This window comes from Macadamia integrifolia, chromosome 8 (assembly GCF_013358625.1).
Source record: "Macadamia integrifolia cultivar HAES 741 chromosome 8, SCU_Mint_v3, whole genome shotgun sequence".
NCBI lineage: Eukaryota > Viridiplantae > Streptophyta > Magnoliopsida > Proteales > Proteaceae > Macadamia > Macadamia integrifolia.
Window position 1 is genome coordinate 25346714 of NC_056564.1, and position 14154 is coordinate 25360867.

The 14154-nt window shown below is 38.4% G+C and overlaps 1 protein-coding gene across 2 annotated transcripts in view; it reads right to left on the minus strand.

The window, feature by feature from the left end:
* LOC122085384 (UPF0481 protein At3g47200-like) overlaps positions 1-9380 on the minus strand; it is a 9600-nt gene extending 220 nt beyond the window's left edge. Inside the window, exons 1-2 of one of the 2 annotated variants that reach the window (XM_042653777.1) lie at positions 9280-9380; positions 7255-8578 (exon numbers count right to left, since the gene is read on the minus strand). In XM_042653777.1, the coding sequence (XP_042509711.1) occupies positions 7255-8544 (1290 nt within the window). In that variant the 5' untranslated portion in view covers positions 8545-8578; positions 9280-9380. Of the gene's footprint in view, positions 1-7116; positions 8579-9279 lie in introns of those variants that run through there. The other variant, XM_042653776.1, reaches the window with a different exon arrangement.
* Positions 9381-14154: the final 4774 nt, after the last annotated feature.

The following is a 14154-nucleotide window of genomic DNA, read 5'->3' on the forward strand; positions in this document are numbered from 1 at the left end:
ATGACGAATGGTTAGGACGTTATTTTAGATACATATGTTTAGGACAGTAATTAGAATTAGATCACAACCATTAATCGGTTCACTTTCGCATTATTAAAAGAAATAAAAAAATAAAGTGGCTGCTCTCCCTGTGTTCGACCCGTAGCTACACTGATCCGTATGCTTGCGGTTACATTTTAAATCTATGCTTGCGGTTACATTTTAAATCTCAAACAGTCACCAAGCAAGCTCTCAATAATTCTCTTCTTCTGAAGCAACTCAACATCCTTGGGAGAGTCAATGAGACCATCAATGAAGGCAGCATAAGCTGTGATATAATTATCAAAGCTATCACGAGACTGCTCAAAGGCAATTAGGTTTCGAAGTAAAGGCTTTGTCCATTCCTCAATTTTCAAGGTTGGAATTTTCAACACTCCATTGTTGAATACAATATGGTTGATAGGGTGCCAACTCAATTTTCCTAGGGAGAGAGTGGTAGTGATACAGATTTTAAGTACAACCATTGCATATAATTATAAAGCATGAGGCTACCATAAGCATCCAAATTCTTCTGGTTGATAGGGTGCCAACTCGGTTTGTTTCTTCCATTAATCTTTGTTCATGCAGTTCTTTTTTTTTGCTAAAGATTCAAATATATTAAAGAGAAAAGAAAAAAATGACAAACAATTACATCTCAGAGACCACATTTTTCCCCACCTTCGGCATTGCCATCAGCAGGGAGAAAATGCAGAAAAAATTAGAACCGAAATCTAGGCCTAGAGTCGGCGTCATGAGCTATCTCATCCCAAATGTGCTTCGGGAGCTGAGCATTATATTCGGATGATCCTGATTTTGCCGCATCCCAAGCCAAAAAATCAGCTATACTATTAGCCTCTCTAAAATAGTGGGAAATCTTCCAAGAAATAGAAAGCAAGAAAGGCTCTAGGGAGATCCATTGTTGAGCGACAAACCATGGAATGGACCTGGCTTGAACTGCCACCACCACCGCCGCAGAGTCTGACTCGATCCAAAGAGACAAAACTCTCAGCTCCTTAGCCATAAGGAGACCTAGGATCAAAGCTTGAAATTCTACTACATAGTTTGATTGAATCCCAATAAAATTTTTAAAGGAACCAATCACAGCCCCAAGGTCATTACGAATAACTCCACCTGCGCCAACCCTACCAGGGTTGCCCATGGAGCTACCATCCACATTTAATTTTGTCCAACCAGAAGGAAGCTTGCACCAGAAAATTTCCAAAGGCTCAGGAGGGCGCTTAGGATTAATGATCAAACCCAGACGCTGGTAGCACATGATATCAGAGATGTGAGGCAGTCTGTCAGAGATTGAGATTTTGGAGTCTTGATAGACTCTTTCAATCTTATCAAATACAGAGAAGGGAGAAAGGAATCTACTCCCATATATCCTAGAATTCCTTTCTATCCAAATGTTGTCAGCCACAGTGACTAACCCCATAGACCAAGGTTCTTTAAGCACCAGGATCCTGCATTTTCTGATCCACCACCGAACAAGCAGAGGCAAGTCTTCAATGTCAGGCCAAGACATCCCAAAACAATCCAAGAATATTTTCCAAACTGCCACGGAAAATTTGCAACCCATGAACAGGTGATTAAAGGACTCAGCTTGCTCATCACATAAGCAGCATTTGGAGGCCAGAGGGATTCTTTTCACCAAAACCACATCATCTATAGGGAGTTTTTTGTGCATTAGTCTCCATCCAAAAGTGGATAGTCTTGGCTGCATGAGTTTCCCCCAAACCAAGGAGCTCCAAGGAACCTTGGGGTTGCGTTTTCTTATCTCCTCCCATGCAGAAGAAGAGGAGAAAGAACCTAAGGAGGTACAGGACCAAACAAATTGATCCTTTAAGTTTGATAGGGGCAGCCTAATAGCCCGAGCAGCTTCAAAACATTGATGGAGGAGAGGGGAGCGAACAGGTGGTAAAATCCATTTAGAGTTCTGGATGACGTCTGAAACCTTCAAAGTCGAATTCTTTAGAAACCCATAGTCTAAACCACAAGACTTTGCAATCGATTTATCACCTATCCAAATGTCAGACCAAAGCCTAATATCCTACCCATTTCCAATAATCCATCGCTCTCTGGAAGAAACAAAATTCCAAACTTTGCGCAATCCAGGCCAAACTAATGATGACTTAAAAGATGGGTTAATATTTCCGTTCTTCAAAAATCTAGCCTTGAATAGCCTACTCATGCTTGAGTTCCCATGCTTGATGTTCCAAACTTGCTAGCACAATAAAGATTTGTTCATGTCTCGAAGCCGACGGATTCCTAGGCCTCCTTCGTCCCTTGGTTTACAAACCTGCTCCCATTTAACTATCACTGCTTTGGAGCTATCCACATCACCAGTCCTTATAAAATTACGCATCCACCTTTCCATCAAGCTAATTAAGGAATTTGGCCACCAATAGACAGCCATGTTATGGACTGGTATGCCCATAATCACCGAGCGCACCAACTGAACCCTTCCAGCCATTGAAAGGAGTTTTCCTTTCCATCCCGCCATGCGCTCCTTTACTTTGTCTAGGACAGGCAGCAAAAAGCTTTTCTTCACTCTTCCTTTGAAGATCTGAACCTAAGATATTTAGTAGGGAAGTTGCAAACAGAGATGCCCAAGACCTCAGCAATGTCCATAATACGAGCATGCCTGATTTTCCCCATGAAAAGCTTGCTTTTATCTAGATTTATTTGCTGGCCAGAGAAATCTTGATACTTCCTCAAAAAATTATTTAGGTTACGAACATACTTAATAGAAGCATTCATGAAAATAAATATGTCGTCTGCAAATAAAAGGTGGACCGGCATTACCTCACCTCTAGGCCCCTGAAGGGGTTTGATTTTCCCATCACGAATGAGAGCTTGCATACCTCTACACAGAACCTCCTCCGCTAGAATGAAGAGAATTGGAGACATGGGGTCCCCTTGCCTTAAGCCTCGCTCCACATTGAAATATCCCACAGGACCGCCATTCAAAAGAATAGAGATTTTTGAAGAACAAAGGACCTGCTGCATCCAGTTCACCCATTTATCAGAGAAGCCAAAACATTTCAACACTTGCAGTAAAAAATCCCAGGAGATAGAATCAAAGGCCTTCTGAACGTCAAGTTTGATTCCTAATCCTCCTCCTCTGGTGGCAGAAAACATAATATTTGCTAGCTCAGAAGCCAAACCAACATTCGAGTGAATCAATTTGCCTTTTTGGAATGCCCCCTGTTCTTCTGAAATCAACCTCGGCAGCAAGAAAGACATTCTTGTAGCTAAAATTTTTTATATAACTTTGCAGACAAAGTTCCCCATACACAAGGGCCGAAACTTGTCCAGCAAGATGGCTCCAACAACTTTTGGGATCAAAACTAAAAAATTATTATTTAGACCAGGGGGCATAATGCCTGAGAAAAAGAATTCTCTGACTGCTTTAGTGAAATCACCTTCCACCACCTCCCAACAATGCCCGAAAAAATACCCAGGGTAGCAGTCAGGGCTCGGAGAGCTATCCAGATCAAGGTCCCAAACAGCCGTCTTGATTTCAACTGCACTTGGAATAGCATCCAAAGAAAGCAAGTCGACCTCATCAACTAAAGCAGGAATGGAGTTAAGCAGATCCGAATGATCAGAGACAGGCGAACTTTTATGAAAAGATTGGAAATAATCTACCATATAGCTCACAATCCCATCTCTGTCAAAAATCTTTGACCCATCAGATTTTTGAAGCAATCTGATAGTGTTTCTTGCCCTTCTAATCTTGGCATAAAGGTGAAAGAATTTAAAATTCCTATCACCATGCTTCAGCCAAGTGATGCGAGATTTCTCCGCCCAGAGCTTTTCATGATTCTTTAAAGCATTTAAATAGGTTGTTTTAGCATCCGCTTCCTTCCCAAATAAATCATCAGTCATCCCTAATATTTCAATTTAACTCTGAATCCCTACCAGAGCCTCTTTTGATTTATCCAACTCTATATCAAAATTTGGGAAGGATTGCCTAGCCCAAGCTCTAATGATAGGCTTAAGCCTCTTGAGTTTATGAGCTAAGATAAAAGTAGGAGGACCAGAAACATATTGAGACCACAAATCATGAATGAGATGAATAAAGGATGAATTTTCAGTTCAGAATTTATGCATTCGAAAGGGGGAGTTACCTGGCTTCGGGCAAGCCTCAGAGACCACTAAGATAGGGCAGTGGTCAGAGAAATCCCATTGGAGCACTGATTGAACACAGTCTTGGAAGTGGTTGAGCCATGCGTCATTGCAGAAACCCCTGTCCAGAACTGCAACCACATTCCCTCTTCTCCTGTTGTTTGACCAAGTGAATTTTGGACCATGGGAGGGAATATTAATCAGGGAGCAAGAGTCTATCATAGCTTCAAATTCAGCCGCCGAACCCAAACTGAAGGACCCTGGACCACGCTTTTCATGAGAAGCAAGCGTGGCATTGAAGTCCCCAACCATGAGCCAAGGAGCAGCCGCTACTGGGATGGAGGCCAATTTGAGCTATAATTCCCTTATTTTCACTCTAAAATTGCTGGCATGAATGACAGATAAGAAAACGTCGTTGGCATGCCAGACGACCTTGACAGATATTTGTTGCTCTGACTCCGAAACAATAGACGGCCTAGGAACCCCTCTCTTCCACATCAGCCAAAGGTTAGGAACCTTGTTCTCCCTATTATTGTGAACCAGATCAAACTCATATCCGATTTTATTAAAAAATAATGCAAGGAACATAGAAGAGTCAACCATTGGCTCTGCTAAACATATAATGTCAGGATTATGATCTATTACAATTTTTCTCAAGGCCATGCGAGATACGGCCTTCTTAAACCCCCTCACATTCCAAAAGAAAACCTTTATAATCACTTCGATGAGCTTGCCAACCGATCAGACCTTCTGGTCTGCTCAAAATTTGAAATTGCTTTATCTTTCCTGTGGGTTCCTGCCCCAGCAATTTCTCTCTGCGAAACTCGAACAGATAGGTCATCCGCACGAGCAATCTCCTCATGATGAAGGATGATTGCCCCTCCCTGGATGGTACTTGGCAATATTGAAGTTACTTGGTGCTCGACTTGAACTTGAGATGAAGAAGGATCCGATTCGTTGGCATCCAAGTGGGTATGGCCGTCCTCCAAACCCAACCCGCTAGACCCGCTAGACCCGCATTGGTTACCAAGGGGGCCAGAATCAGCCGAAGAATGAGAGATAATTCGGTTAGCCAAAATTGCATCTTTGTTTACTGAGTCAGCAAGATCTTGAGGGATAGGGAGAATTATCTCCAAAGAGCTATTACGGGTAGGAGACCAATCAGAATTTTCCTCCCTAGATTGAGAGCTGTTATGGACTCTAAAATTAGAAGGGGATTGAGGACAAGAATGGGAAGAAGATCCTTCCCGATCTGATTGCTGAGTTGGCAATCCATTGCCGCCACCATCGTTGTCCTCCGGCTCCACCAACGGTTCTGGACAAGCACCATGACGATTGGCATTGCCTTCATCAGCAAAAGCCGCTCCAGGGACTCCCTTCTCCGTGCGACTCTGGAACTCAACACTTTTTCTGTCGCGAAAGTGTTGAATATCATGCCCAACCTTCTTGCAATAACCACAACGGCTTAGACTGTCTTCATAGATGATTGTTTGAGAAAACTAGAATCGCACGTCGGTTCCAGGCTGCTTTCGGTCAACCTGAATTTCTTCAACCCTCTTGGCGCCCATCTCCAATTCAACCATGACTCTAGCGTAACCTCCCATGGAAGCAAAATGAGTTCACCGATCGATTTCCATCGGCCTACCAGCTGCCTTTGCCATCGTAAGCAGCACCTTCTCATGCCAGTATTCAAGAGGGAGGTTTTAAAACGAATCTAGACCATCTTTGTAACAGCATGCTTGTCATTAACATTAAAATCCGTCCTCCATCTCTGAAATCTAATTAGTTGGGATCCAACCCGAACCGAATTCCTCTTCCATATGGCCACCATGTCTGTCTCCAATTTGAACTGAAGAAGGAAAAAACCAAACAAGCCATTATTATAGGGGTTTAGGGTTATCTCAAAATCCAAAAGTGCAAACTCCCCAAGGGACAAAACGTTTGAATGGATACACCTCGAACACACTTACATGGTGGGAAGAAGAGAAGAGAAGAGAGAATTGTTCCCCAAATTGCAAGAGAGGAAAGAGAAACCCTAACTTCCATAGAAATCTCTCTCTCTCTCTCTCTCTCTCTCTCTCTCTCTCTCTCCTCTCCTCTCTCTCCAGTGATGACTAAGGATACGAATTTGAAACTGAACCGAGCCATTTACACTGAAATCGTAAAATCGTTTAGTAAATGGTTCGGTTATGGTTTCAAGTTTAAGACCGAGTAGCTAAATGAGATAGTTCGATTTCAACCATTTAACCCGTCAATTTCAAACCAAATTGACACCATGAAAATCAAACCTTTTACACCATCAAAACCGATCTGTTTAACCTGCATAGTGATTTAATAGAATAAGGGGTTAACTAATGTGTATTCAGTGCCTTCATGCTCTTTAACTTTAGAACACTAAGTTAAGTTGTGTTTATTAGCAGCTTTGTATGTATTTCACTTTCTCCATGTAATATTTTCTTTTGCTTAGTTGTTTGGTTGTTTTAACAAAACATGATGGGTTTAATAAGGACCAAAGAGGTTGTCCAATAGTTTATTCAATAATTTACTCCTATTATGTAGTTATGTAGTTAAATATTTGCTTGTTCAATGCTTCATTTAATTTGATACAAGATTGAAGCATTCATCAACAAAAAAAAATCAGTTAAGTATGTGAATAAACTAGCATATCGATTGCTAACCGTTTAGAAATTGTATGGATTAAACCACGATCAAAACCGTTTAAAACTGTGAAACCGACACCGTTTAAATGGTTTGGTTTTGGTTTTGGTTTCAACTAAATAAATGTGAACCGAATCAAACGGTGCTGTATACACCGAAACCGAACCGATTAATACCCTTACGACTACCATTCGACACACACATAATATGAATACTAATATTTATATTTTGGAATCAAATTCTTAAATATACACAATATGACATACAATATGAATACTCATACTAAATATTAAACATATCAATGGATTCATGGGATCACAAACTTCATGTGACTTGTAGGATGGAACAAACGGTCTGTATGACAGTCAAGAAGAGGAGAATTGATGCAGCAATGAGAGAAATGGATGCCCATGGAGAATTGAAATACTTTTGCATCAAACTTGCCTTCCATTTGTGCCATGGAGTCTCATAATATTTCTCCAATTCATGGCGAACATTGTAGAAGTAATCTCTCCCTGTAGTAACATCTTTCAGAAGACCATTAAATAAGGCAGCCACATCTTTTGGTTCACCAAGCCAGTTCTTAATAATTCCCTTTTTCTGAAGCAACTCAACATCTGTGGCAGAGTTGATAAGGTCATCCATGAACAAAGCATAATCCGTGATGTAGTTCTTGTACACAGAACTAGACTGTTCAAAAGCAATGAGGTTTCGAAGTAGAGACTCAGTCCCATCCTGAATTGTAATGGTTGGAATTTCTAACACTCCATTTTGAAATGTTATGTCCAACAAACATGTCTTCTTCTTCACCTCCTTCTCAAACTTGACACAGGCCTCCTCAAGCTCTATTGCACAATGGATGGACATGATTGGTCCAGGATCCTCTGGCCTCCACCGCCCTGAGGATGTTTGGAGGAACAAATCTCGTACAAAATGAAGCAAATGGTGAGGTCTGATTGTGGAGGCCACTGCCGCCTTAGAAAACGGTTCAACTACCTCTGAGCATCGAAATTGATAACTTTCAGGGGTAATGCTGTGGGATTGTGGCACTAGAATTTGGAAGAAACTGAAGATGAGTGTATCAAGTCCATTAGAATTAGAATTCCCTGTGAATAGTTCATAGAGACGCTCAAGAACAAAGAAAGGAAGTTGATTTTCTAGTAGAATCATGTCGTACTTTATAAAATAAAACATCCATGGGGTATTCATTATCATATCTGGATCATCGTTAGTAATCTTAAGGATGAGCTCAAGTATGAAGCAACCATCAATTACCATCATTTTCACAAACTCTTCTTTAGATTCTTGGATAATTTCCGAGTAACATTGCCTAGCTTTGTCTTCCAATTCTGTAATAACATTAACATAATTCTCCAAGGTTGCCTGAAATTGGCTTCGGGTTAGAAAATCATTCAAATATCTCAACTTTTGTGCTTCCATAGGTTTTAAGTGTTCCTTGTCGCAGTGAAAAGGGCCAATGGAGACCATACGAGGAATGTAGGCTTCTGGTTTTCTTTTAAACTGTGGATTGGGAACTCGGTAAATGCTGCAATTGAATGACAAGGGACAAACCTTTTTACGATCTTTCTCGATGGATTCCAGCACCAATACACTAATAACTTCATCTCCTCTCCTGCTCTTGTCTTCTCTTACAGTATTATCATCAACTGAAGCGAAAATATGGGGATCTTCATGGCAGTTGTGTTCCCTTTTGGTTTCCGTAACATCCGCCATTGCTTGACCTTTGATCTATCTTTCTTTTCAACAACTGCATTGACAATAATAACGAACGGTTAAAATATGTTTCCATTTCATCCAACGTCAATGTGGTGCTAGCATGTAAGATTCCATTACGCCCCCACAATCGTATACATCATTTTTCCTTTATTATTTTTTTTTCACTGAAAGATCATTTCTATTAAAGAAAAAGGAAAAAAGAAAGCAAATACATACAAGCTAGCTAAATCCCAGACACAAAAAGGAGGCGGAGGAACTCCTAAAAAGACGAACCCACCTTCGGCACTGCCATCAGTAAGCTAGACTAACCAAAGAGATTCTCCACTAAAAAGAAAGAATATCAAACTAGTTATTTAAGACATAATCTTGGACAATTTATAGCATCAACTTCTAGCTCCATGTTGACTAGTGGTGACAAAGCTTGGACAAGATCCGAGGTCTCATACTTAGCAACTGAATTTCTAAGGTAATTAGCAATAGGATTTGCTTCTCAATAACAATGAGTTATCTTTCATTCTATGGAACTCAGATATGGTCCACACCCAACCACCTCCGATGAATGCTCACTTTCCCTTTAAATTATTAGAAAAATCTTAGCTGTATCTCTGCTATACAAGAATAGCAAAAGCTTAATTACTTTGTTTTCTCCAAGTGGAATTCCTAGTATCCAGCCCTGTCAAAGTATCCAATAGAGTGTAAAAAAGAATATCAAGAAGGGTGAACAAAGCTAACCTTGTTTGTTTGTATGGTATAAAGCAGCATAACCAGGCAAGAAAGGCTCCCAATACTGTGTTATATAGAGTAGTAGTGTCAAGAGAGAAGCAATGTATTCTTCTGTTCTTCCTAGCATATATATATATATATATATATATATATTTATATCAAGTTCATCCAAGACTCGCTCTCAGAGCTTGGCTGCTTAGGCTCTCATTATTGCTAAACGTATACGATAGCTGTTCAGCCAATATCAACCACACCCTACTCCTCACGAGTTGTTCAAAAATCTAAGATCTAACTGTTGACAGCCACACTCTATTTAATAATGTATTGAAATCCTAGCCACCTGGTCATCTACCATTCTAATGTGGAACAAAATTTCCAAGACACTTTCCACAATAAAAGTCATTATTTCTAGTCTCTATGGTGGAGTTCATAGTTCATCCAACTATCTTCATCCAGAAAATTCTATCTAATTACTATTTGTAAAAACTATATGGGCGATAAATGTTAGATCAAACACGGAAATATAAACACAGATTCACACAAGACACAGATTTAACGAGATTCACATACCGATGTGGTGTGCTACGTCTTTGAACAAAGAAAAAAATAATTCACTATGTTGGAAGAAAAACTACAATGAAGATCTATCTCAAGAACACCTAAATCATGGTAACAAAACTCACCCAAAAACCCTAAAACGAAAAACCCAAGATCTCACGATGTTTTACCCAACAAGACATAACATATAAATATATATATATATATATATATATATACTCCGCTATCATCTCAAATCTCAAAAAAAAATTCTTATTCAAATCATTACCAAAATATGTCAAAATGAGTCATTTTCAAAATAGATAAAAAATTGGAGACAATCATAACAAATAGTAATAGTATAGCCTACAAGAAAAAGAAGAAATATTACTAAAAAAAAAGGTAGGAATCGGAGTCAACGGGCATTGCCTCATGGTGGAATGGTAGATGATGGATAAAAGAAGAAATATTACCCAAAAAAGGTAGGAAGCGGAGTCAACGGGCATTGACGCATGGTGGAATGGTCGATGATAGATCTTGTACCTGATTAGCTTATGAAGTGGGGTCCACCAATTAACTTAGGTGTTGGTACACTCAACACTTGAAGAAGCTTCTCAAGCTAGATCTACTGCTGTGGATCCAATTAAAACCCTGATGGATGGATCTTTCATCCGGTTATAATGACTTGACAATTGGCATTCTTGTGGAGTTCTCTATACATTTGATTTGAGGATTAGATATGATGTTGGTTTCTATAGATTGGTGTCGGTTTCCTCCATTTCATCATATGGCTTGGGTGGCTTGTGGATTCTATCAGATTCTGTCCAATCTTGACTGATACATAGGGCAAAAATCAGGGAGAAGGACAAAGGAAAAAAGCGACCCCTACAGTAAATCAATTGATACGTCATGATAGAGAAGAAAAAGGGCACGTAGACCATACTCCAGTTCATAGCTAGAAAAAAAGGGAATGACCAAAAAAAATAAACGGATGATACGGATTTTAAACGGTAAAAATTTTTGAACGATACAATCAAATAAATGGTCAAAAAAACAGAGAAAAGCAAAAAAATAAAATGGATGGTACGAGTTTTAAACGTGTAGATTTCAAACAAAAAAAAAAAAAGATAGTATACTCATATAAATTAATAAATTATTACATGAATACATGCATCTAATGTTCAAAACAACTACGGTATCTAGCACCAATGTATATATATTTCATGTCTCATTATAAGTTTTATGACATATAATTGAATATCATCCAACATCAATTCTAAATTCATACACCACACATATTCAAGTCTTATTGAGTAATGTGACTTGGCTATGATGTTATTCATTGTTGTCAACATAGTCAACACATTCTCAAAGTAACGTCTGTTCAGTTTGAGTTGGGAGTCATCACTTTAGAAACACTTTATGCATTAGTTTGTATATCAATTTCAGGGTCCATACATTAGTATTGAATTGAAAGTGATATCATGAGAAATATAGGTCATTGAGTTAGCTTCAAGTTGACGGAAGAATCAGGTCGATCAGAGTTCGGAAGAGAGAGATATGGTCAATTAAGTAGACATTATGTTCAACAAGTTAAGTCTTAAAAGACGCTAAAAAAAGGGGAACGTGTTTAAATGCATTTTAAACGTGTTTAAAACGAAAATGCTTGCCGTTTCTAGTTTTTTCCCCTATCTTTGGAAACCATATTGAAAAACGTGTTTTCAACGGTAAAATGGGAATGTGTTTAAACGAGAACCAATCTGATCCATATCACTTTTGATCTTGAGTTTAAAAACCTTCCTCTCGGCCACGTTTTTCGCTCTCCTCTTCGTTAAAAATAGCATAGAACCACATCTTATGATCATGATTGTAGTGATCTTCCCTGACACTATAGTCTGGGTTGGGGATGGGATGGGATGGTTGGATGTGGCATATTAGAGTGGATTTAAGTCCCGCCATCTTATCGTCCAATTAAGGTAGAGTTCAAACTACAAATAAGGCCATCCTCTCATGATGGGTACCCAACGAGGAACCTCGTAAAGGTTCTAAGATTTAGGAATGGTTATGGGATTGGTCAAGGTCGATATCATTCTAATATCAATTTGAATTGGTATGGATACAATCTTATCGGACAGATCTTTCTTTTTTTTCCTCTTTTAAATTTTACTCTTGAATCATACATGTGTATTGGGATTGGAAAGGTCAATACCAGTGATCCATCTAACATGGGATTTTCAGTGTTTTTCCCTCTTTGGACTTGGTTACACACACAGGGGGGAGAGATGGAATAAAATCCAGCGCAAGATCATACAAGGATAAAATTGATTGGATGATCTTATCATCTCTTCTTCTTTGCTTAAATAATCTTACAGTCTAATGTTTTTGCATTGTTTCTAGTTATAGATGAAAAACTAAAGGCCCGTTTGATAATGTTTCTTCCGTTTCTGTTTCAAGTAACGGTAGAAACATAAATTTCCATTTCTAAAAACAGAAACAGAATTAAAGGTATTTGATAAGTCATGTTTATGGAAGTCGATAGTAATCAGCAAAAGAATGGCCACGAGTCATTTCCAGAAACGGCAAAACAAATAGAACTTATTTCGCCTGGGTCGTTTCTTGAACCATATATAGATAGAAATTTCAATTTCTATTTCTAAAAACAAGTTAAATGAAACAGTTTTATCAAACGCTTTTTGTGCCGTTTCTGTTTCTGTTGTTTCTGGACACAAAAACGGCAGAAACTCTTTTCTTGAAACGTTATCAAACGGGCCCTAGGTTTCTCGATTTGACTTACCTTTGTCAAAATTTGATGAATTATGAATCAAACTGGCCAAGAGAAAATCATGTTTTTTTCTTATTTTTTAATAACTTCCTCGTCTTTCCCCTAATAAAGGGGGACAGAGAGAGCGGATCATCTGCTCGATGATTCAAATTGCTCGTACAGTAAATAACTGCCATGTGTCCAACCCACTTGCGGAGGTAACCTTTTGCTAATTTTTTTATTCAATTTTTTTTTCTATTTTTGAGAAATTTGAAATTATTTAGATTTTATTAACCTTTTTTATCTCCTCTATTGGTGGGGAGTTTCAAATCGTGGATATAAAAACAATCTCTTAAGATAAACTATTACAGATTTTCATTAGTTATTTATCTCCGCTATTTATATATATATATATATATTCAATTTTATCTTCAGAAATTTCAAATGGAGTAGTATCCTTCACGTCTCTCTCTCTCTGTCTTTTCGTTTTTCTTCAATTTCAATCATGTTAGTAACCATAAATTTCAAATGGAGTAGCGGATCATGTGTGTGTTTGAGTGTTGAACACTGTCTCTGTGGGTGAAGATCATCTACAATGAAGCATAAGAAATTTGAAAGAAGAATTAGCTAAAGGTACGCAAAATCTTCTTGAAGAAGAATTAGATCACTCAATCTAGAAACTTAAAATTGAACTTGCAGAACAAATCCAATAAAATCAAGAAGGAAGAAAATATTTAGAAGGGATTTAGAATTTGCTATACCCATGCCTGTAATGGTTTTCATCCATACATGTACTCACACATGATCAACAAAGTCATGGTCAAGAAGCTCAAAAAGAGAGAGAGAGAGAGAGAGAGAGAGAGAGAGACATGAGTATTCACGATTTGAACTCCCACAAATAGAAGAGATAAAAAAGGTTAATAAAATTGAATAATTTCCAATCCCTCAAAAATAGAGAAAATAAAAAATATATTTAAATTTTGAATAACAAAAATAACGGAAGGTTAACTCCGTAAAGAGGTTGGACACATGCCACTTATTTACCGTACGAGCAGATGATCCGCTCTCGGGGACAGCGAGTATGATTGCTTATAGGTGAGAAGAAAAAACAGGTTCACCCAAAGAATAAAAGAAAAAACAGGGCTAATATTAAAGATCATAAACAAAAATTCTAATTCTAGAGAATTGTTTAATCATAGACCAAACTTATAGCCTATGATATTTTTTTTTATGCTAATGAAGGATATCCAAACTAGTCTCACGGGTCTATACTGACCTCACAATCGACGACGGTTATCATGTTCCAACATTTCTCCTTTCTAACATTTTTTTAACCCAATTCGATTAGAAAAAGTGAACGATGAACATTCAATGAAAGATTCTGTCTTCTTGTTCTCGTAAAACATAAACACACCAGAAACATTTGTTTGAATAACTACCAAACCAAATGCAATCTTACTGATTTACGTTTCAACCCCATCTCAGCCAGAAGAACACTATTTAAATGTTGGGTGGCAGAGACAGTAAGAACAGTTACCACGTTGAAGATTTTCTTCTTCTTCTTCTTTTTTTTTTTTGGGGGGGGG